At 40.1% G+C, this 24,750-nt stretch overlaps 1 protein-coding gene and 1 long non-coding RNA gene across 8 annotated transcripts in view; both read right to left on the bottom strand.

Annotated features, from left to right (window-relative positions):
• Positions 1 to 1,744: 1,744 nt before the first annotated feature.
• LOC122941862 lies at positions 1,745 to 3,992 on the bottom strand. Its single transcript, XR_006390531.1, has 2 exons — positions 3,272 to 3,992; positions 1,745 to 3,199 (listed from the first exon to the last, which is right to left on the bottom strand). It is a non-coding gene; the product is annotated as an uncharacterized LOC122941862 (long non-coding RNA).
• A 2,753-nt stretch (positions 3,993 to 6,745) lies between these two features.
• Positions 6,746 to 24,750, bottom strand: part of LCOR (ligand dependent nuclear receptor corepressor) — a 61,521-nt gene continuing 43,516 nt past the window's right edge. For all 7 annotated transcript variants that reach the window (XM_044299331.1, XM_044299332.1, XM_044299329.1 and 4 more), the window contains one exon: positions 6,746 to 11,891. In XM_044299331.1, the coding sequence (XP_044155266.1) occupies positions 7,616 to 11,891 (4,276 nt within the window). In that variant the 3' untranslated portion in view covers positions 6,746 to 7,615. The remainder of the gene's footprint in view (positions 11,892 to 24,750) is intronic.

Genomic DNA, 24,750 nt, shown 5'->3' with positions numbered 1-24,750 from the left:
CTCATCTGAAGCCTTGTCGAGAATGTTGAGACAGAGCCAAACAGCCAAGGGGATCGAACACAGGCGACTTTTGGAGCTTGCATCGCCGACCATGTGCAAAGCCAAATAGCTCTGCATGTAGCATTTTAGATGGCAGCTGACATGGCAGAAAACTTAACTAAGTCTGCAGATGCATCTGCTAGGAAATTAGATACCTAGAGGCTAGAAACTCTTCTCTGGGTGTGCCTGCCACTAAATGTTCTGCCAATTGATTCAACCAAACAGATAATATTCTTGCCCTGCATGTAGACGCAATACTGGAACGCAACATGGCTGTGATAATTTCCCAAGCTTTTTCCAATAGGCTCTCGCATTTTTTGTCCATTGGATCTCGCAGGAGATCCATATCCTCGAATGGGAGTGAGTTTTTTTTTTTAGAAATGTGAGCCACTAGGGCATTAATTTTTGGGGTCTGGTCCAATTTTGACTCTGCAAAGGGATATTTCCTTTATAAGGAATTTGTCACGGCCATTCTTTTTTCAGGATCTCTCCATTCTTTGGATATCAGGGATTCGATATTATAGATGGGAAAGACCCTTTTCCTTCTTTCTCCTAATCCCTGAAACATCTGATCTTGGATGGAGTGGGTTTTCTTAACCTCCTCAAAGTTCACAGTTGCCCTTATGGTTTTCAAAAGCCCCTCTGTTTCTTTAGGGAGAAACAATGGTTTACCAGAACAGTCATCTGAAGAGTCAGAATCAAAGTCAGATATGAGCTCCCCTTCATCCAAATCAAATGCAAGATCAGAAGTATTTATGAGATGTCGATGAACGTGGGGTTTGTGGCTTGATTCTAGAATCTAACGCTGCGTTGGATCTAAGCGTCAAGGATGGATGGTGATTCTTCTGTAACCACTTTCTCAGTGCATTTTGGGCATAAGGGATTTTTAGTTTTTGAAGAGGATTTTCTGCAGATAGCGCATTTTTTGCATCCTGGATCTCCCCAGGCTGGTTTAGACGTGATGGTCTCTCTGCCCTAAAAATAAAAATGAGACTTTACTCTCCATAGGAGAGGAGGCTTACCGGGCTAAGATAGCGGGATCCTCAGGATTTCGTGTGGACTGAGCCGCGCCCACTGGAGCCAGCACGTTTGTAGATGCAGAAGGAAGGACGGAATGGTCATCCAAGTGCTCAGTTTTAAGTGTCGCCCCCTTTGCATGCTGCACCATCTGATGTCCTGCGCCGGAAGCAGACATCCAGAGTAGAGTACGAGATTCCAGTGCCCAAGAGGAATCTCGCCTGGTGATGAAATCATGCCAGATCCTGCGCAATCTCCCTTCCTGGGAGTATTGTTAACCTGGGGAAGCCTGAATTCAGGGCTTACTCCTAGGACTGGGTAAGGGAGGCTATGCATCCCAGTTCCCTGCACCAGCCCTCACACCTTGTGGGAAAGGAAAACAGAGGCGGTGTGATGAACAATCCAGGATTCCTGGCACTCCAGAAAAGGCTTCCACGCCCACCCAAGGACATGAAACTAATGAATATGTAAGAGGAGGAGGCATTGTTAATCCTGTGCTTCTGCTTTCTTTCCTGTCCTGGGGCGGGGACACCCTCCTTTCTGTGAGTGCCATTGTGGAGGCGCCGGGGGAAAAAAGTTTTAATTTGGTCATTTTAAAAATATTAGACAAGCAGTTAAATGTTAAAATTAAATACTCATTGCATGATGAAAAGCAAAAACGCACAATGTTAGAAATGTGACTAGTCAATCTGGTGTTGGAAAAATCTTTATAGTAATCAAAGCAAGAAAAAGTTTCAAATATATCAACTGATTTATAGATAAATAGAGCACAGCAAACTTTTCATTTACTCCAACTACAGCATATTTTAAAAACCCCGGATCATCAGAAGTCAATAAAACCTTAACGTATCTTCACAGTATTTGTACAGTTGTCTTAAGAAAAAAATAATCTAAACCAGTCAAAAAAAAAAAAAAGACACTGCATAACAAAATTTTAACAGCTCAAAATCCCTGAACTTTCAAAAAAAAATCTTTTAAGAGATGGCTCTGTACACAGCATGTTTTCTATTAACGTAACAGATAAAACACACACAAAAAAGGAGTTGACGATGTGCAATAGCAGGCATGTACTGTCACAAACAATACCTTTCACATTATTGTTGAACTGTACAGAATTGGATGAGAATAAATTAACAATTCTCTGAGGACAGAAGAATATCTGCACACACAAAAATATTGTATGTCCTGCTATATGTCATCACCCGTTTAACCCTACTGTCAGATGATATGTAACAGGAAAAAGACTGAGTAATAGTGTGTAATAAACAAAACAATATACATTCTCAACACATGAAATGTAAGTACCTGAATGAATCATATGAAGCTATTGGGGTAGTGTAGAAAATATAGGTACAGTAATTCATATGTGTTAAATCTGCAACATCTTCACAAGTAAATCATGTTTTGTGCTAAATTGACCTTCATTTTTACCCATTTATAAAGAAGAAATTGCATGCTGAAGTAACATAGCTGGCAAATTAGATGTACCCTTTTCTACTATCTAACAAAAGGAACTGCCAATAAAGGGGTTGCCCCATCAAACAGGTTCTGGGCTGCAACCCTGAACTTCCTGATTGCTATGGGGAGATGACCTGTATTTTGACTGATAGCACAGACAAGCGGCACTCTGATGACATCACCACAGCAACTGCCTGTGCATGCAAGTTCCCGAGGCTGCTAGTGAAGCATTTTCATTAGCAACTTTGGTGAGGAGGAAGGCTGGTGAGAGCATCTAGTGACCGAGCTGTATAAAACAACTCCAAAGCTACCGCAGATGTCTTGAAGCCATTCTACAAAAGTGATGTGAGGTGGCCTGGAGAGGGGCTATTGTGCATGTACGCTTACAGCCACTACAGATAGAGGAACTCTTGACTGCAGCGGGGGCCAAATTCCATAAAAGCTGTGTAAGAAGGGGTAGAGGAAGGAAGAAACAGTATGGAAAGAGGCACCTTTGCTGACACATCCCAATTAGCAAGTGCCATGTACTGCTGTTTTAGGCACGCTAGGGCCTACTTTATGAGATGGGAATACCCCTTTAATTGTGACCTTCCTCTTTAGTACATTTATCCCAGACTATTCCACCTTGAGAGCTGATATGCTAGCATTCGAGTACAATATACAATTAGCTCCTGCATAGGTGTATCTACATTGTTCTACCAATTTGGGAAGGAAAAATTAGACTAGGTTGCCATGGGGCAGCCGTAACTCTAACCACCTATGACTGTTTATGGCCACTCAAATACTTAGGTTTAACAGAGGTATACTCTTAAATTTCAGATGGCCATGGACAACTGCTGGTGGATGGAGTTGCTGATGCCCTGTGGAAACTCCGCCTAAATGTGGCCAGACACATTCTATGTTTTGGACAACATAACCTGTTGAGCTTTTCAAATTATTACAATACTTAACATGTGTAGATCTTTAACCCATTAGTGACTGTCAGTATGCCTTTTTACGGCGGTCACTAACAGGTCTTAGGCTAGGCCGGCGCCTTTTTACGGCAGCCTAATCTAAGCACTGCACCCATGTATCACAAAGCATGAGTGTGGCACTCAAATGAGAGCCAGTCTCCTGCTCTAAAGGCCCAGACTAGCAGAAGCACTGATCTGGGCTGTTTAAACCATTAGATGTTGCAGCCAATAGCGACCACAGCATTCAAGCAGTTTAGTGGAAGGGAACTCTGTGTCAGGCATCCGCACACCGGCAAATTATATCACGGGGTGTTGATGTCTTAGAATTGCAGCTGTGTGTCTAATGGAGGCCCCTTGGTCTGCCTGCAGTGTATGCCCTATCACTGTGCCAGAGCTTCATTAGCATTAAGTACATTATAGAAGCACGCAGATCTCTTGTCAGTCAAGTCCCCTTGTGGGACTAATAAATTGTAAAAAATCAAAGTTGGTTTATAAAAAAAATAAAAAAAAATGCACCTTTTTCCATTGAAAAAAATGCTCTTTAATAGGGGGCAAAAAATCCCCCCCCCCCCCCCCCAAAAAAAACAACACACTACACAATTATCACAAAATGTATCCCGCATGGTGAATGCCATAGAAAAATTAAACAAATAGTTATGTACCCCAAAATGGTACCAATGAAAATCATCTGGCAAAAAAGTTCTCACACAGCTTCGCAGAAAAAAAATAAAATAAAGTTATGGGTTTTGGAATGCAACGATGCAAAAACATTTAAAAAGGTTTTATTTTGCCAATGTAGTAAAATGTAAAAAAAATAGAATATATATACACTATATGTATTTGGTATTGCTGTAATCGTACTGACCTAGAGAATAAAGTAAAGTAATGTAATATAAAGCAAAAAATTTATGCCACAAAATTTATAATGTAAAACCCCCCCCCCCCCCCCCCCCCCACCTCATTCGCTATACAGAAAGAGTTAACACATTGATGGCTTGGTCACTAAAGACTACGTTTGTTTCCTATATTTGTAAATATGTTTGCTATATCATAAAAGACCTCTTGGGGACATCTTTATTGTGAAACTTTTCACTGTAACTGGGGCATCCATTTGCAGGCATACACAGAGCCCTATTGCGATGATAGTCACTGGCAGAACTAATGTTCATCGCCTGTTCTTTGCCTGGGCACACCTGGCGATCATTTGATGACCAGGTCCAAAAAAGGCACAAGCTCTGCCACTTGCTCTATAGACGATATAGCACTCATTGAGCACTATGTAGACTTAAGAAGAGAACGGGTTATAAACATCTGCTTTGGCTCTGCGCCTGCTAAACTGTATTTGATTACTGTAGTGATTACTGTAGTGACACAAATACACATTGCAGACACAGCTCCTGCACCACCTACCACCAGGGGCAGTCACTATGGTGTTAAAAACAAACCATCAGTTAAGGTGACTGATGACAGACTTGCCAGGAAAGAAGTTGGCTGCTTATAACATTTTCATGCGACAGCAGGGGTGCACATACGTTCTGTGAAAGAACATTCACAAGACTATCCTTTGCCCAGTCTCACTGAACATGATTGTCTGGTTTGAACAATTGTCAACATAAATTAAAGTGTCTATGGCTGTGTTGGCAGAATGAGCCTTCATTCAAACCTACTTCTATCTAATGTGTATGGCCACCTTAAGAATTAATGCTTATAAGGGGTTAATTACAGTAAATTAAATGCGCTGTTCAGCCTAGGAGGCCAACTAATACGCTAAACCTGTGCCAGATTTAAAAAACAAACAAAAAAAAAAAACCTGTCTACAATCCCAGAAGGCTTGGTTCTGTGACTGCTGCAGACAATCACTGGCCTCAGCAGTCACATTTGCTAGAATAGCACACTGCTGCTAATCAAACTAAGGCTTTTTAGCTCTGAGGCAATAATACCGAGAATTTCCCAAATAAAGGATTTAAGAGTCACTATTTTGTGTTGCGTTCAACAATTCAGACATCTCATTTGTTAATTGCCTTGATTATTTGGCTAAACCCATGCTGGTGCCAAAAGTCTTGCTAGGATTGCTTTTTATGCTGGTCCAAAACTAATAAACCATTTAGCAGCCTGAGTGCTGCAGTTACTAGATGCATAGCTGCACTCTAAAATCAAATATGAAATCTCCAGTTTTCAACACACAGGCCAATATCTGAGGTTTGCCAGCAGAGCTAAGGAACTGAGAGCCATCATCAAAACTGTGGCCAACAGTGCAAACTCTGAATTCTAGAACTGCCCAAAACTTTTGAGTTACTGAAAAGTTGAACCGCCAAGTATAGTTTAAAATGTTAAAGCAGAGATAGCCGCTGAAATGTACATTTTAGATTTTGGTGTTTTTTTTTATAATAGGCCATTTTTGATAGCTAACTTCCTTTATGGCTTATTTTGACAATTGGGGACGGGGCAGAATGGATTATGCAAGTCTAAGGAAAAGGTTAGTTCCTACAAATAAAATCAAGTTTTAAAAAACACCAGTGCAAACCAAGTCTGCAATTAACTGCACAGTAAATGTCACATTAGTTTACAGTATTGTGTGCTCTATTTGCAGCCAATAAAATTTGCCTGCCATAGTAAATGCACAAGAAAACAGGAATTTATTGCTTACAAATGACATTTCAGTAGAGTTTGATGGATTTTCCAATGACACCCTAGTATATACAATCGCCATTATTCCTGTAATCGCGTAGTAATGCTTACAAAGTCTTAAAAACGGTAGTCTAAAAATCTAACTTTCCTGATGAGCCACTGGATACGAACACGCATGATCAATAAAAGTTCTAAAAACTTTCCTTTTTAAATTAATGCTAACAAATTTTAAGTTACCAGTTCATTTGTGCAAATTCAATGAAATTCAAGTGAGTGCAAATTAAGTGTAAGGCTACTTTCACACTCGCGTTTTGTGTGGATCCGTCATAGACGGATCCATTCAGATAATACAACCGTCTGCATCCGTTCAGAACGGATCCCGTTTGTATTATCTTTAATATAGCTAAGACGGAATAGTCTTGAACACCATTGAAAGTCAATGGAGGACGGATCCGTTTTCTATTGTGCCAGATTGTGTCAATGAAAACGGATACGTCCCCATTGACTTACATTGTGTGTCAGAACGGATCAGTTTGGCTCAGTTTCATCAGACTGACACCAAAACGCTGCAAACAGCGTTTTGGTGTCAGTCTCCAAAGCGCAATGGAGACTTAACTGATGCATTCTGAGCGGATCCTTATCCCTTCAGAATGCATTAGAATGCAAACTGATCTGTTTTGGACCGCTTGTGAGAGCCCTGAACGGATCTCACAAATGGAAAGCCAAAACGCGAGTGTGAAAGTAGACTTATATAAATAGAATAATAGCAACCTAGATGTATATTCGATCAGAGCTATTGACCTGACAAACCTGTTTCAGAAAACCTATTGAAAAATGTAAAGTGAATTTACCACCTAAACAAAAGCACACAGACATTTAAACAATTTCACATGTGAAACAACAAAATCGCTGAGTGAATGTACTCAGTGACTACCCTAAGGCAGTCTTTTAACCAATTATTTAGCTCATAAAATAGTTGACTACATTTTACATAGAGGTTTGGTTCATTAAAATAAAAAATAAAAAAAGTGGAAGCACAAAATTGCTTTGCCATGAATCAAATAGACATCTAAAATTACTAAAGGAAGCAAATAAAATGTATGCATTTTATCTTGTGTACATGAAAAAAAGAAAGCTGCAAAGAAACAAAAATGGGTGTGCCTGATTTCTATTTTTTTTTTATCAGTACAAGTGCTTGTGCGTCAAGTATTATATGCAAGGCTTATCACACGGCAGGTCTTTAAAAATAATAAAAAATATAAATAAGGCACTGTACTTCTAACATTCACTATTAAAAAAAGCTAAACACCTAAAAAACTAAAAAAATAAATTACATTTTGAGCACCAGAGGGGGAAAAAAATAAACCCTCAAACCGTTAACTTCCCCACAATCCATGCATCACAATGCCTACATGATTTAGTTATCGGTAGATTTCAAGGGTTGCTACAGGATTATCTAAAACGGTTCACAAGTAATGCCAAAGAATGTACAATAGTACACAGGTAAAGGTCCTTGCTTGTTACTTCAATTCAAACGATCGTCCCTTGCGATTTGTAGGCTGCAGCTGTGATCTTGGTTTGCGGTGCCTCACTTGGGATGCTACTTTTATTTTGTGTTTTGCAGAGATGGCGCAGATTTTTTTACGTAGTCCCTTTTTCCTATGTGAAGATGACAAACTTGCGATTTTAGATGAATCAGCCAAATTTGGGGGCACTTGTTTTAGCTTGGCTGATCTGGTCTTACACTTCAGTACAAGTTGTGGTTTACGGGACTGTTTTTGCATAGGAGTTTTTGCTTTTCCTTTTCTTAAGCTTGTTTTATAGACACCAGCCTTTCCCACTTGTCTCTTTGGAGCTTGTGAATTGGAAGTTAAGTCTATTTTACGTAATCTGCCGTCTTTAGCTTTTGTAGAGAATGCTCTTGTGTTAACATGAGGTCTGTTTTTAAAATATCCTTGCTTTGCTTCTATTTTTCTTTTTTTACGTGGCTGTGCAACAGTTTCTATCAAGGTGTCATTTTTGGAACGCTTCTTACTTCTTTGATCTTTAATTACTACAGATTTAGAGTTTACTGAATTCTGAACGTTTTGCAAGCCCAATTCTGAAGTAGCCATTCCCTTTATATTTTTAGGGCCCGTTTTTCTTTTTGCATTTATCACACACACTTTCTTACTTTTACTTACTGTACAAGATTGATATTTTAAGTTTTCCCGCAATCCGCTGTATTTTTGTACGATATGAATAGGAGCAGTCTTTTTAGCGTTAACATGGGGTTCTTGCTTTTGGCAGTCATTAGGCCCTTTTACAGTATCTTTGGGAACCTCAGTAAGTGGTACACCGCTGTTTATCAATTTATTTAACGAATTCTGAGTTATGTCGTTGCGTGCTGGAAAAACTGAGGCAAATTTCTTAAGATGTTTTTTCAAGCGCTGAGCCTGTAACATGTGAGGATATAGATTTTGGATTGGATACTTCGGCGATTGAATCATTGGCAGCTGATGTTCCTCAGGTAGACGAGTGTTTAATTTCTTTACAATAACTAACGACTTTGTTTCTGTTGTTTCCATAAACCATCTGCAAACGTCTGACAATTTAAAAGAATTCATAAACAGGCTCTGAACCGGAGAACATGTTGGTTGATCTTGAATGCTTTTAGGTCTACGAACCCTTTTCTTGGTTTTCCAAATCTCTTTTAATTTATCAGCTTTGTTTTTCGACTTTGTCACATTTGCAGTTTCTCTTTCCAGTGGAATCCACTTTGTGTGTACGGTTGTATACGTGTCATTGAAACTAGAGATACGCTCCTGATTTTCTTCCTCAGAACACCAGTCTATAAATTTAGGTATATTTTTTTGCTTATTGGAATAATTGATTTGCTTATTTTCTGTGGACGGGCTCTTCAATTTATCAGATTTACAGTTCATTTTATCCTTCAATGTTTTTAATGCAGCAGGTTTGGTGCTTCTAGTTTGAGAGATGGAATTTAAGTCATTTTCTGATAGCTTTTCATTACATTTCTGAAGTCGCAATTGGCCGTCAGTGCTCAAACTTTTTGCACTACACTTACATTTAGCATTTGCCATTTTCAGACAATGATGATTCTCCTGTGCAAAAGATACTACTCGCTTATCACAACCTATTTTAAAATCGATCTTGAGGTGTTTAGACATCTTAAAACGGGACAAACAAGCAGTGTTTAACATTCTTTTGTGAAGTAATGGTGTGCCTTCTCTACAATGGCTGTTTAAAGAGACAGCAAAATAACTTTCACTACTACTGGTCTCTTCAATGGAGGAATCTATGACAGTGGCAGGAAAGGGTGTATCTTCTGTTTTTATTTCCACACACCTCTGCGCAGAGTTAGTGTCTTTAATGCAAGGTAATATGACTTGCAGGGAAGGAATTTTCTGTAAAAACGAGTCAACATGGGCTTCACGACTCCGAAGACATCTGTCAGTTGGGGCAGGAACTTTTTTATGCCTTTTTGATGGTGTAAGAGTTTTACGACTATTTGTGTTGCTTATCAAAGAATTGTCGATTTCGTCTAGACCAATTGCACCTTTGCCATTTTCCCCAATAACCTCTTTAGTTTTTAGGAGCTCCCTAAATAGGTCATGTTTGTCGCATCCAGATGAAGATGTTGCATCACAATGACAGAGGTCCTTGTTTAGAACATTTGCTTCCAGTTTCACATTGATATTTTCAACAATTTTTGCACATGTATTTAAGGGACTACGAAAATGTTCAGCAGGGCAATTTGGTTCAGTAAGTGAAGGTCGTAGGGTAGCTATACTGTGCAGTACAAGATCTTCTTCTGTCTCCATTTTAACAGAACGATTAAGAGCTAGGCTTTGACCATCCTTTACACGTTCTAATAATTCTAAATCTGTGAAGTGGACATTTTCTTTGTCCACACTTTGAGAGGTGTGTTCCTGCAACTTGATAACACTACCAGAACAACCAGGATCAACTTGTGAAGTCTTAGAAAGCTGGCTTCCAGAATTTAGTATAGGAATTACATCTTTAATGGTTTCTGACTTCAGTGTTAATTGCTGGTCAGAGGTAACAGTAGGATCATCAATAACTGCTTCAGATAAAATCTTACTATCATTAAGACTAGTTGAACCAATGCCTGGGAGATCTTTGTCAGCAGTCTTATTTGGGAATGAAGATGAATATAGAATGGAAGGACTTGCATGGCTGTATTGTAAGGTAGCACAAGTTTCTTCCAGTGTTGTATTATGTGGATAACACTTGGGAGGTGCTGTATCATGTTCAGATTTCGATGAAATGACTTCCATGTCTAACGATGGGTTAGCTGAACTATGTTCAGGACTACCCAAATTATTGGAATGGGTTACGAAGTCTGGATTTATAGTCAATTTAGCTACACTTTTTTCATGATCATTTATAGATAAACAATGGGCATCTATATTTACTACAGAAGAATTTGGGCAAGTCTTTGGAATTTCCTCAACATAGTTATTAAGTGCCAGTTCACCGTGGTTGCTTGGAATAGATGGATTTTCAGGTTCATCTTGTGCAAGAGAAAACACAGCTACTAAAGAATCAGGGATGCCATCTACTAGTTCCATACTCCGATGTTGACCAGTATGATTTTCAGATTCACAGCTTCTTGAAGAATCCAGTACCGTCTCTTTTGTTTCATCATTCTGTGGGACAGGACTGAAAGTGTTAGTTTCTACTTGGATCAATGATACAACACCTGTGGAAGGTAGAGTCTCAATCAAGCCATTAGGAATTATTAACGTATGTAATGCAGAGGTTACTTTGTCCTCAACCTTTGCGCTTCTTACCAATGTGCGAACAGTGGACAATTCACAGCAGTCCCCACCAAACAGATATCCTCGGGTACTTTTCCTTGCAGTATTTCGAGGACAAACTACAGACTTCGGATTCTCAAAGTGGCATTCAGTTGTAATTGGCTCACTAATGTAAACTACATCACACTGTTTATCACACTCATTTGTCAAGACTCGAGAACTCTTACATGCAACTGTTTTTGAGTGCTTTTCATACATCCTGACTTTTTGTAAAGCTGACCCAGAAAGGTCAGCAAAGTTCTGAAATGGACCCTCGCAAAGGTTTCCAAGCTTCATTGCCATCCCTGTTACAGAATTCTCCTGCATTAATTTACTGTCACCACAGTCTAAAAGTGTCTGTTTCGGGTTAATGTATTGTGTGTTTTCTTTATTTGCAATTTTGGGGGTGCTTGTAGGGAGTTCAGATCCTGGAAAATCATTGACCATGTTTAATGCAGAGTTACTATGTGAAAGCATGGCATGTTCTAAAAAAACAGTCTGACCAACTTCAGATATTTTTGCAAGGACGATTCCAGATTTTTCCTCTGTGGGTGGCATAGCTATAGTATTATTTGTAATGGCTGGGTCTATGGGATGAGATACATTAACGCCATGATCCGCCTTGGAATTTCCACAGTAGTAGTTGTCCTCATGTAGATCGGTTCGAGTACTTATAGAAACGTGGTGACAATCTAAACAAGATTCAGAAGCAGATTTGTTTATCTCCACCAGGGAAGGGTTTGCTTTTCTATTAGAACAGGAATGATCATAGCCTTCGATATTAGCATTTTCAATCTCGGAAACGGAGGCACTTCGACTTGTGGATTTCATTATGTATTCCTCAGTGCATAAATTGTTCAACACAAGAATAAACTGCTTTTGGTGATGTGAGCACAGCTTGGCCATGAACATTTCCAGTGATAAACTTGTTGAATTGTTAGGGTCTATTGCATTTCTCGGTGTATCCTGAATGCTGGGGGGGAAAGAGAGGAAAAAAAAAAAAAAAAAAAGGGAAAAACATTTAGCAAGGCAATAACAAATCATTAAAGTCGACACATTCCTAGCAAATTCTTCCTACTAGTGAGACTGCATTGCTTTGTAAATGTTTAGAAAGACTGCACACAAAGAGCTAACCTGCAAAGCTATAAGTTAATTTAACAAAATATCCTTGAACATTCCAGAAGCAATACTACGATTCTTCTATACAAAACTTGACAATCCTCAAGCCTGCACATCATACCTTCATAACAAACCAAGGTATTTGCAAAGAGAACCAATAGATCGAAAATATAAAACCTCACTAGAAGCCTAATCAAATTGTCGGGGGTCAACAAGAGAGCCTATTGTTGTATGACCATCAGAAAAATAATTGTATCCCTCATTTACAATGTAGACAGCAAATAAGATGGTGTTCTCATTAAAATCGATCTGTTCATTTAGTTGTTTTTTTTTTCATTCTACTGTAGAATCCTACATTTTCATAATTTTCGTAAAACAGAAGGAAAACAGACAACACATGACACACATTGATGTAGCACAATGCTGGATCCACACAGGGTTTTGAAGCAGTTGTGTTTTTCAAAGTTTTTCCTTTAGGTCAGAAAAGCTGCAGATTTTACGGTACGTTTCCACTGCGGATTTGAAGTTCAATTTACATAGTTTAAGGGGACTCTCATATTTTGATCCCAAGTACACAGTTTTCTAGATACTTCTTTGAAGCCACATGTAATTTTTAGCACAGCACCCTTGCTTAACTTTCTCAGTTAGACCATCACTGTGGCCAGAAAGGTAAGGGGAGTCAGTGACTCCAGGCAGTCAATGCACTGCTCTTCTGTAGAAATCTTTTTCTAGGCCTCTCGAGTACAATAGGGCCATCATATTTAGAGTGCCCACTCACTTCACCCCATAAAGCCAGACATCCTAGGCCACACACTCGACCCACAAAATCACAGCCCTAATGCTGGCAAAAAACAAAACTGGAAGGTGAGCTGGGGGCCGAATGGGAGCGCTTCTCTCACCTTCAGTCAGCCACAGAGAGCTATGTCCGCGAGCTCTGGTGAATGACTGGGGGCGAGAGAAGCTTCAAGTCAGTCCACTTGTAGCTGCAGCCCACGATCAGACAGCACAATGCTGCTGCCCGAGCTACTGAGAAAGGAGGACATCCTTGCGTCCGTCCGAGGACAGGAAGCCAGAAAACCGGACATCTGGCCACCCTAGTCATACTGTTATCCCAATTCTTAACCTATTCTAATAAGGATTATCTTTCAGATAACTGTTCCCCTCACAGCAGCAGTAAACTGGATTAGGTGTTGACTGCTACAGAAGGCCATGATTTAGTATTTAATTTTGACTGGTATGGTACTGCCGAAAGGAAAATGCAACCAACAGCCAAAAATATTGTCAAAATACTAAGGCTACATTCACACAACAGTGAAAAATAATGGTTGTTAAAAACAGATACACTTGTGCATCCATTTTCTGGCCGTGTGGCAATTTTTAACAGATGTTAAAAATAGCCATTAAAAATGGATGAATTTCAGATTTTTTTTATGCCAACCCCTGCAATGCCCTCAGTATATATTATGCCCCTCTGTAGTGCCCCCTGAACAATTAACAGCCTCTATAGCAGGGTTTCTCAACTCCGTTCCTCGGGACCCACCTTCCAGTCATCAGGCCTTACCACAGGTATTCATTCTGTGGGATATACTCAAATCCTGACCGGAAAGTGGGTCCCCAGGACTGGAGTTGAGAAACCCTGCTCTATAGCGTCCCCTGCAATGTCAGAACACTGTGTGTGTGACTCAAACCCTGCTGCCTCTTGTAAGGACAGAGTGTTCATGTACATGCAAGAAGAGGGTTTTGTTTCATTTTAACCCCTGAAAAGGCCCTTAAAAAAAAGAAAAAAAAGGTACCAGGTTTTAATGCCCATTAGATGGTGCACTCCTGTCTGAATGGTCATTAAAAACTGGCTCATTCATTGGGGTCCATATGGCTGTACATCCTATTTTTTGATAGACCCATAGAATTGGCTCTGAAAACAGCCATTTTTCACTGTCATGTGAATGTAGCCTTTACCCTTTCTGATGGAATTGCTCCTGTAAAAACCTCAACTGTTTGGCTAGTATGGTTTTACACTGGGAATTTCCATTTGTAAAAATGTACATATGCTTTTGAGAATGCAGCCTAAAGAAATATTGAAAGGAAACCGGCCACTGGGATTGATACATATGCAAATAAACCTGAGATGAGTCCGGGACAGGACTCCTCAGGTTAATTTGCATATGTATCAAATAGGTTTTTTTACACAATAAAAGCACACAGAGCTATGGGGACTGGGTAGTGCGGATGTGCTAGCGGCCATCTAGCAACCCATGTCATCAGCTCTATACACAAAATCCCGGTGGCAGGTTCCCTTTAAAGCCTTTTTATTGCATTGCATCCCCAACTGATCAAGAGAATGAGGATGCACAGTCTCTGTTGCACCACTCAACTATATGGGACTGCCAAAAAAGAAGCAGCAAACAGTCCCATAGAGCCGCAGCACGCATTTGAGACGGTCACTCCATTCACAAAAGGGAAATTGTCATTAGCAGTTCACTGTTCTGTCCCTGAACATCCTAACAGCTTCACTATTGGCCAAAACAGATGCTAGAAAAAAAACAAACACCTTAGACAATCTGTCACGATAATCTTGGACTATTATCTGCAGTAATACATTAGTAGTATAAGGACTCTAGTTCACCATTTCTTATTTCCTCCACTGTCCCCCATTCACCTGCTCTCTGGAGTCCTCTCGCTTAGGTGAGAATGGCGCAACAGTCCAGACTGCATAGCTCAGAGCAGCTTTGACAGCTGACTGGGGGAACAGGAGGCAGTAGGAAAATTAACAAGTCCTAGTCCAAGATCGTGCTGACAGATTCCCTTTAAGGTTTCCTTCACACGTCTGAAAGAGTTTAGCGGTTCCGCAAATTGCGAATCTGCAAAACACAGACACCAGCCATGTGCACATGGGTGGCACTATATAAGAAAATGCCGATTCTTGTCCACTATTGTGCACAAGAATAGGACATGTTCTATTTTTTTTGCGGAGCCACAGACCGGAAGTTTGGGGCCGCAGAATGGAAGTGCAGATGCGGACAGCACACTGTGCTGTCCACATCTTTTCTGGCCCTATTGAAAAAGAATGGGTCCGCACACGTTCTACATAATTGTGGGACGGATCCGAACCATTCATACGGACGTCTGAATGGAGCCTAAAGGGTTGTCTGAATGTTTAGAACTGGATAGGTCATCAGTATCTGATTGTGGGGGTGCACCTCCTGGATCCCCGCTTATCAGCTATTTGAAGAGGATGCGACCTCTTCCTAGGCCAGTCACGGTCATCGGTCACATGGCCTAGGCACAGCTCAGTACCATTCAAGTGCAATACCATGCACAGTCACTAGCCAATGGACGGCACTGTGCTTGGTAAGCTGAGATGAGACCAAAGCGCTCACTGAACAGCTAAGCCTCTTCAAATAGCTTACCATAGGCGTGTCAGGTGTCAAACCCCTGCCGATCAGACACTGAAGACCTATCCTGAGGATAGGTAAATCCATATTAAACACCTAATGTGCACTATATTCAAATTCCTTTTTTTTTTTTGCAATCGAGATAGAGAAACTTGACAGACGTCAAGCTGGCCCCGCCCAAATTCCGTTTGCATTGATTGATTTCTCTAAGGACAGGGAATGCTATCCGTAGACCTTTGAAAGTCTTACGACACACTGTTGACTTAAAAAAAAAAAGGTAGTTCACTTCTATTGGGCTCCCGATGTCTGCACCCCTTAAGCCAGGGAAAGTACACCATGCTTCACTGCAAATGTGTAGAGATTAAAAAAAACACACCACGCATCACGAGATTTTCAACAGGCTGAAAATAAGGTTCCATCAAAGTAGACTGGGTGGGATTAGGACATGACTAGTTTGACTTCTCCCCTAAGGGTTTCCACCTCCTTAACGGCAGAAAAAAAAAAAAGTAATTTGCACATAGCATGTGCCAGGATCCCTTCTGGCTAAAAACACTATTGGAAAGATTAGGAGCAAAATAGTGAGCTACCGGAGGCAGGTTAAGAGTGGAAAAAGCATCAGACAGGCTCCTTTAAAGTCAGCCGAACCTGACAAGCATATGTATTAGGGCCTTCCGAATATCCCTCAACTGCAGATGTCATGGAAAAGAAGAAATCCAACACGTTCTCAAGGGAGACAAGTTGCCACCACATGAGTATGGCAGCGGCTTCCTCTCCTCTCCCCACTGAGAACACATGCATGTTTGGCTGAGGTTTACTGCTTTTCAAGTTAAGGCTACTTTCACACTAGAGGCAGGACGGATCTGACAGGCTGTTCAGTCGGATCAGTCCTGCCGCTATTTCGCAGTGCCGCCGCTCCGTCCCCATTAACTAGAATGGGGACGGGGGGCGGAGCTCCAGCAGTGCACGGCGAAAGGCCGCCGGACTAAAAGTACTGCATGTCCGACTTTAGTCCGGCGGCCTCTGGCCGTGCTGCGCCGCCCCCATTATAGTCAATGGGGAAGGAGAGGCGGTCCGGCAAAATAGCGGCAGGACGGATCCGACAGGGTGAACAGCCTGTCGGATCCATCCTGCCGCTAGTGTGAAAGTAGCCTAACAAAAGCTTTGTCATTTTGTACAGGCGTTTTTTCATAATGCTTCATATAGTCCTATAGTGTAAATGATAGTTCTCTGTAACAGCAGACCCAGTTGGTTCGGTGCGTTTTCCTTCACTTTGCAGGCTCCGTTCTAAAGTTAGGTGGGAGCCACACATATGAGACAGTGGGGGCATATCCTAGGGTCACACCACCAAAGTTTGAGGTGCGACAACCCTTTTAAGTACAATGCTGAGTGACCTCAGAACGCTGAAGTTAGCCAGTTATTTAACATCAACACTTTAAATCACAGCACTTTTTAGGCATGAAAGAAAAGAGGAATTTTTTTTCACAACAAATTTATTAGAAGAATAGTGGTTTTGAAAAGTCTAGCATCCAGTGAGAACTACCATACACAACATCACAGCTGGGAATGTATTTTTTTGTAGTTTTTAAATTGACATGGTCAAATTATACAATGGAACCATTAAATTTTACATATGCACGACGACAGAATCAGCGCTTTCAGCATACAATGCCGAAAAAAAATGAACCACATGGATTTTTTTTTTTTTTTAAGTTTAAAAGTACTTATCACATACATTAAAGACATATTTTATTTAGTCCAGTCAAAATCAGAACAGCATAAAAAAAAGAAAAAAAAAAGAAAGAAATTATGTAGTGCAATCAAACAAAAATATATAATTGTGATCGTAAGTGCTCTACTACATAAGACATTGATCATAGCAAGAACAAAAAAGTTTAAAATCACAGTACAAAAAAAATCTCTAAATAAATATAAACTACAGTACAAGAGAAATCTTAAATTATACAATTCTGTCAAACTGTAAACAGCATATTGAAATGAGGTCAATAAGTGTGTAGGAGGGGGTTCCTGTTTGGACACAGGCTATCCAATTACTAGAAATTAAATACAGAGACACACAATTAAAGAGTAGTCATCACACAGAATAGAAGCTCTAGTTCGTATTCGCAAATATATGCATCATCAGGCCTAGTTTTTAAAAGGGTAATTTGAGGAGTGACCATTTGTTAGCCTTAGGGGCAATGAACACCCTCTGGGAGAATTTAGGATTGCATTTTACTATTAAAAAAAAAAATTCCATTGGTCTTTAATAAAGATTTTCAGCAGTTTTTGTCCTACAGGGTTAAAAGAGGTTGTGTCACTTCAGCAAATGTCATTTATCATGTAGCGAAAGTTAATACAAGGCACTTACTAATGTATTGTGATTGTCCATATTGCCTCCTTTGCTGGCCGGATTCATTTTTCCATCACATTATACACGACTCGTATCCAGGGGTTAAGACCACCCTGAAAACCATCAACGGTGGCCGTGCTTGCACACTATAGAAAAAAAGCACTAGCCCATGTGCACTCCTGGCCACCAGACAGGCTGTCACTTTTTCCTATAGTGTGCGAGCACGGCCACCACTGATGGACTGCAGGGTGGTCATAACCATGGAAATGAGCAGAGTATAAGGTAATGAATCCAGCCAGCAAGGGAAGTAATATGGAGAATCACAATACATTAGTAAGTGCCTTGTATTGACTTTCTCTACATGATAAATGCCACTTCCTGAAATGATACAACCCCTTTAGGTTTCAGTCTCTGCAGACTCCCACTTTGTTTTATAAAGTCCCTTCGGTTGCTGCTCTGACAGGAACATACATTTAAGCAATATTCTTATCAGTTTCATAAGAATTTAGCTATAATGAGTGCTTATGAGCTGTCAGGATTTCAAAGATAAGGGGGCTATACATCCAGTCATCAGAACAGCAACGTGAGAGGGCTCAGTGTGACGCTGGGTTCAGACCTGAGCGTTCTGAAACGAGCGCTCTGTATGCGCGATTGTACGGGCGTTTACAATCGCGCATACAGAGACAGGGGTGCACACATTGTCGCGCGTTCCCGAATATCTATGTGCGGGAACGCGCGACAAACGCCCAAAAAAAGCTCAAGCACTTGTTTGTGCGTCGGGCGTTTTACAGCGCGATCGTACGCGCTGTAAAATGCCCAGGTGAGAACCATTCCCATAGGGAATCATTGGTTCTTGCCTGTTGTGCGTTTTACAGCGCGTAGGAACGCGCTGTAAAACGCTCAGGTGTGAACCCAGCGTAAGGCAGAAAGGGAGTCTGCACAGACTGAACCAACAACTGCTGAACAAATAATTGAAAAAATTATACGATTTTCAGCTTAAAAAGTGCAAAATACAATAAATTGCACCCAAAAGGTGTTCATTGCCTTGGGCTGTCCAGGATAAGAAAAACAATGCAGAATTCTTCCAAGAACAGCTCCACACCTGTCCACTGGTTGCACATGGGATTGCAGCTGTGCTTCATTCACTTCACAAGGGAAGCCGATCTGCAATACCAGACAGCCCATGAAAATTGTGGTGTGGTTTCTAGGGAGGGGAATGTTTTCCCAATCCTGGACAACCCTTAAGTGTATTTTCTCTGCAAATGCAGTAAATATGTCAGATGAGGCTTAATTTAATTCAAATGGCTTTTCATTTGCACCTTCAAAAAGAAGCAAATGTAACTGAAGACAATAGTAAAATTACTTTTGTTTATTCTAATCCTCTTCTTAAGATATAGGTTTAAAGACAGGAACCCCCGTGCTATCTGCTCAGTAGTAACTGAATATACAGAATGCCACTATAAGTGTCTGAGGCACTGTGTGCTGAGGAGTTAATAATGCAGCTTTTATAAACCGTTTGGCTGAGTTATACCTGGATACCTGAAGTGAGGTTTTTTCATTTTTTATTTTTTTTTAACTTGACATTCATCAAGGATGTGCTACAAGCACGTCAAAAAGGAAACAAAAAAGAAAGGAAAATTAAGATACAAATCACTGCTAAATTTAAGAATAGCGTACAAGTACCTGAATCAGTGAGTAGTGAGTCGAGTGTCCCTGAGGGTTTTTAAGCAGTGTGTACATATGTTGAATTCCTAAGGTTTTAATATTTTAGCCTGAAAGCAAAAAAAATAAAAAAAATCCCAGAAATCCCATCAAGCCGAGGCTACAATATATGCAAGAATCATTGTCTAGTTTGTACAAGTTTTTTTTTTCTTTTTCTTCCTAGCAGCAGTGAACTGCTGTACAAATACATCCCATCTGTAATCTACACATGGGAGTCAGATAAAACATTTACTTTAAAAATTATATAAACATTTATATTCTGAAAAATAATCAGTTTACAATCAAATGCATTCATGGGCTTAGAAATACTTCTGCAACCGCACTTCTGTATGCTGGTAGAATAATTACACAAGTTAGTCTACCCATTGCCTAAAAGAAAAATCTAAAAACTGCAGGAATTTCATCCTTTCATGTGCATTAAATATCAAATATTTTTTTTCCACTGAAAGGAAATAAAATTACAATAATTTTTTTTTAAATTAGTGTATTTTAACTACAGGTGAATGCGTAAAAGAACTGGATTTATCAAGAGAGATTCACTGTAATTTGGTATAAGAGGGCTGCGCCACTTAAGGCCAAAGTCCATTTATTCAGCTTTATATTTGCAGTCTTGAAATTAAACTTGCATGCATCTAACATATGAAAGAGCTAATGTGTATGGGCTGAATAAGTCCGGTTTAAGCTCAAATGTCATAATTTTCAGTGAGAACAAAAAATGTGCAACTCTGCATAGTACAATGCAAGTGAACATGTGAAACCAATTTATTAGGGTCCATTCACACGTCCGGAGTGCATTGCGGATCCGCAATACACCCGGCCGGCACCCCCATAGAAATGCCTATTCTTGTCCGCAATTGTGGACAAGAATAGGACATGTTCTATTTTCTTCCGGAGCTGAGGACCGGAAGATCAGCTGCGCGCTCTGGAAATGCGGAGGCGGACAGCAAACTGGGTGCTTTCCGCATCCATTCCATCCCCATACAGAATGAATGGGTCCGCACGGAACGGATGCGGACCCACTATTACGGACGCGTGAATGGAGCCAAGTTGTGCATTAAAAAATTCACAGCATGCTCAGAAAAGAGTTGGAAAACGTTTGTAAATCAGTGGTACACAAGTGCAACTTAAAGATTGCTCCCATTAACCACTGGCTACCACAAATATGCAGTGTTGGAAAAAGGGGTTGATTGACTTGATAAACGTGGCATTTAGTGGGAAAGCTATTGTAGTCAATTGCATCAAAAAGTCTGGAGTGCTTACACAGTACAGCGCATTGTAAGGGTGATGTCACGGGTCGCAGTTTTTTTTTTTTAAGCCAAAGCCAGAAATGTATGCAGCAGGAAGAGGCACAATCCCAATATATTCTCATTCTCTTTCAAGCCACCTCTGGTTTTGGCACAAAAAGCTGTGTGTTATACCCCCACTAAACAACAAGGGGTCTTCAGCACTATTAGGAGTGCTGCTGCCTGAGCAAACAGTTAATCAACAGGGGGTTTCAATTGTCTGACCCCAACCGATTACTGATGACATATCCTAATGATATATCATCAATATTAAAGGGGTTATTCTGGAATTTATATTGCTTACCTATGCTCTGGATAGGTCATCAATATCAAATCAGAGGGGACAACTGGGACCTCTGTGAGGCCATGTGACACAACCGTACATTGGTCACATGGTCTAATTGCAATGAAGTGAATAGGGGTGAGCTGCAATACTAAGCAGCCACTATACAATGTATGGCGCTGTGCTTAGAAAGCTGCTGGGAAGTTTTAGCGAGCGCAGCAGCTCCCTGAAACAGCTGATCCGCAGGGGTGGCAGGACTTGGACCAGCATCAATGTGATAACGATGACCTATCCTGAGGATAGGTCATTATCAACTCCTGGATAACCCCTTTAAAAATTTGCCCACCAAGTATATACTTTTACAGTGATTGGACGTGGAAGAAAAACAAGACAGTCATCTTTAGGCTGGGTTCACACCTGAGCGTTTCTCAAACGCGCGTTTTACGCGCGTTTTTTGTAATAGTAAACGCGCGTTTGACGCGCGTTTGTGCGATTGACTGCAGTGTCCTATGGCCACAAACGCGCGTCAAAACGCCCCAAAGAAGCTCAAGTACTTGATTATGCGTCGGGCGTTTTACAGCGCGATCGTACGCGCTGTAAAACGCCCAGGTGAGAACCATTCCCATAGGGAATCATTGGTTTCTCCTTGTTCAGCGTTTTACAGCGCGTAGGAACGCGCTGTAAAACGCTCAGGTGTGAACCCAGCCTTAAGGAAAATAAATAGCAGTTTATGTTATGGAATAAGTTTCAAAATAGTCAGGTTTGGGGTGTTCTTTGTGCATCGAACATGTGTCAGTTTAAATTAGCCGATAAACTATACTCAAAACCCATTAAATAAAAAAAGTTAACCATTATAACAATATTCCAATATAAAAGTCTTTAAGCTTCAATTTAAAAGAAAAATCTGGAAAAGGATCGAGATTAGTAAGAACTATTATAGCACAATGCATTATAAAACAGTGAATCTCAGTGATAACTCCAGTAAGGAGCGTATATATAGAGTGCTGAAATAAAATAAAAAAAGTGCCAATAAGCTCCTCTCTCTACTCAACAGGAACTGGCAAGTGCTTTCTAAACTTATCTAACAATTCTGTATATTAAAAGAAAAAAAAAAGAAAAAAGGAACCGGTGTTCTTAAAATGCCAGACAAGATTGCATTTTTTTCCCTGTACATGATATAGTCAAGACTGCTCGAATTGAACTTTAAAACTTTTATCCCTCACCCATTTTTGTCTTTTTATTTTAATAAGTACAAATATTACGATTATAAACACTTTACATAAGATTAGCGTGACAAGCTGCAATCTAGTATATAGACTTTTTGGCAAATACACCTGTAAGCACATCTAGCATTGGTCCACTGACAGAATCTGTACCAAGGAAGAAAAAAAAAACCAAAAAAAAACAACAACTAAAGGCTAAATAACCAATAGTCCGTAATCAAGAGGATGAGCTGATGCGTTAATACTTACATGCTAGACAATTCAGTGACACAGCAATACATTCCCTTGCCTGCATATGGCTCTGTCATAAAAACGGCTTTATTGAAATTGCACTGCTCTCCCTTAGCAAGAGATAATTTTTTTTTGTTTTTGTTTTTTTATTTTTTAAAACAACTCCATTACTTGCTCACTCAAAACTAAACCTAACCTACGAGTTTAAAAATAAAGTTAAACTTTTGAGGTATGGAATTTATCTGTACATAAAAATAATTCAATTTTATGATTTTTAAAATAACAAAAAAGTGACACCGTACAAGAACCAAAATATTTACAGCAGTTTTGTTAACAAGTAAGTGATCCACTACGGAAACTTAATAGCCCGTGTCCGCCTGTTGCAGGACAATGTATATAAAAAAAAAAAAAAAAAAAAAAAAAACACTGAAAAGATGGCAAACCTGACGCGGAATTAGTCCTACCAAGTTCAATATGGAGATCAAGACAATACAAAAGTAGAATATGAAAAACTATGTACTGAAAAGAGGTATTTCGTGTTCCAATATGGTAGTTGTTATATAACAGTAAGCCAGACTCGTGCTTCACTCATGAGTCACTTTAAAAGAAGGTCAAAAAAGGTAGATTTTGTTGTAGTGGAAAAAAAAATTAAAATAAAACTATATAATCAGAGCGGGTCCATTATGGCTCAGAACAAAAGTGTTAAAACCCTTTCCACGGTTGCAGTTACATTGCATATTTCAGTCACGCTGACTTCATCAGCGTTAAAACTTAAAGATTTTTTTTGGGGGGGGGGGGGTTATAGGGAAATACTACTTCATAATGCAAAAGGCATGACGCACAGCAAGTCAACTGAACTTGCAAAATTGGTATAAAAGCCAAGTATGTTAGGGATAAAAAAAAAAAATAATATGCAGATGATTTGTGCAGAGGACAAAATCGGGGGAGTATGCGCACTGAAATAGGAATGCTTAAATCATATCAGCGTTATCAACAAGGTGCACCTGAATATTAAGACTGAAGTTTTACTAAATGTACAAGGTAAAATATAAATCTTCTAAAATAAAGTCAGCAGGTTTTTTTCAGTCAAAAGGGTAGTGAAATATTAAAGGGATCATTAGAAATTCATGCATTATGGAGGGGGGAGGAGCTATCTAAATTTTCAGCAAAAAAATATGTGATAAGCAATTTTGGCCAACAATATCAGATTGTTGGGGGTCAGACAGCCAGCACCCTTACAGATTGGAGCAGCTGTCCATCCATTCTCTATGTAGTGGCTGTGCCGGGTTAGCGCAGCTCTCATTCACCTGAAGTTAGTAGTCCCCCCCCCCCCCTTTCCCAATTAACCTACTGTAAGAATAGGTAATCAATATCCATAACCCGAAAAACCGAATTAGTTACCATTAGGATTATGCCCGCTTTCCAGTTTATAGAAAGGCAACAGCTGTACAAAATTAAAATGGCCTTGGTGTCAAGTCTGCTCTATCACGCTGCGCAGGGCCTTTCCCAGAAACGCCCTGTTAAGTTTATAGGCAACCCCAATAAGAGGAGATTCAAAATAAATGCATTAGAACTTTTAAAGGGAACCTGTCATCAACTTTATGCTGACCGTGCTGAGGGCAGCATATAATAGTGACAGAAATGCTGATGTCAGCGGTGTGTCACTTATCAGCTAAAAGCAAGCTGTTGCCGAGAACCAGCATCATAATCATTGCAGCCCAGGCAATAAAGAGTCACATCTACATGAGAACAGTCCTGGTTATTCATGAATTCCGGCTCTCCCTGCCCACCTGCTGATGAATGACAGCCTTCTATCTAGTTTTCTCCTTTCTCTCTAGGAGAGAACTGCCAATCAGCAGCAGATGGGTGAGAGAGCAGGAGATTATAATAACCAGGACTCTTCTCAGGTAGATTTGACACTTTATAATGCCTGGGCTGCAATGATTATGATTCTGGTTGTCGACAACTACTTACTTTTAGCTGATGAGCGACACACCGCTGACATCAGCATTTCGGTCAGTACTTTATACTGCTCTCAGCACAGTCAGCATAAAGTTGATGACAGGTTCCCTTTAAGTTACCGCTATTTTATGAAGTGGGGGGGGGGGGGGGAGAATTAAAAAATAAATAAAAATAATTTAGGTTCCCAGAAAACCCCTTTTAATTCTGCCTCACAAAACAGTAACAGACATTTTGGTACTGCAAATTAAATTAGTGCTTAAAAAGTTT

This window comes from Bufo gargarizans, chromosome 6 (genome assembly GCF_014858855.1).
Source record: "Bufo gargarizans isolate SCDJY-AF-19 chromosome 6, ASM1485885v1, whole genome shotgun sequence".
Classification (NCBI taxonomy): domain Eukaryota; kingdom Metazoa; phylum Chordata; class Amphibia; order Anura; family Bufonidae; genus Bufo; species Bufo gargarizans.
Note: the sequence above shows the minus strand (reverse complement) of the source record. Positions and strands in the feature narration are given on the sequence as shown.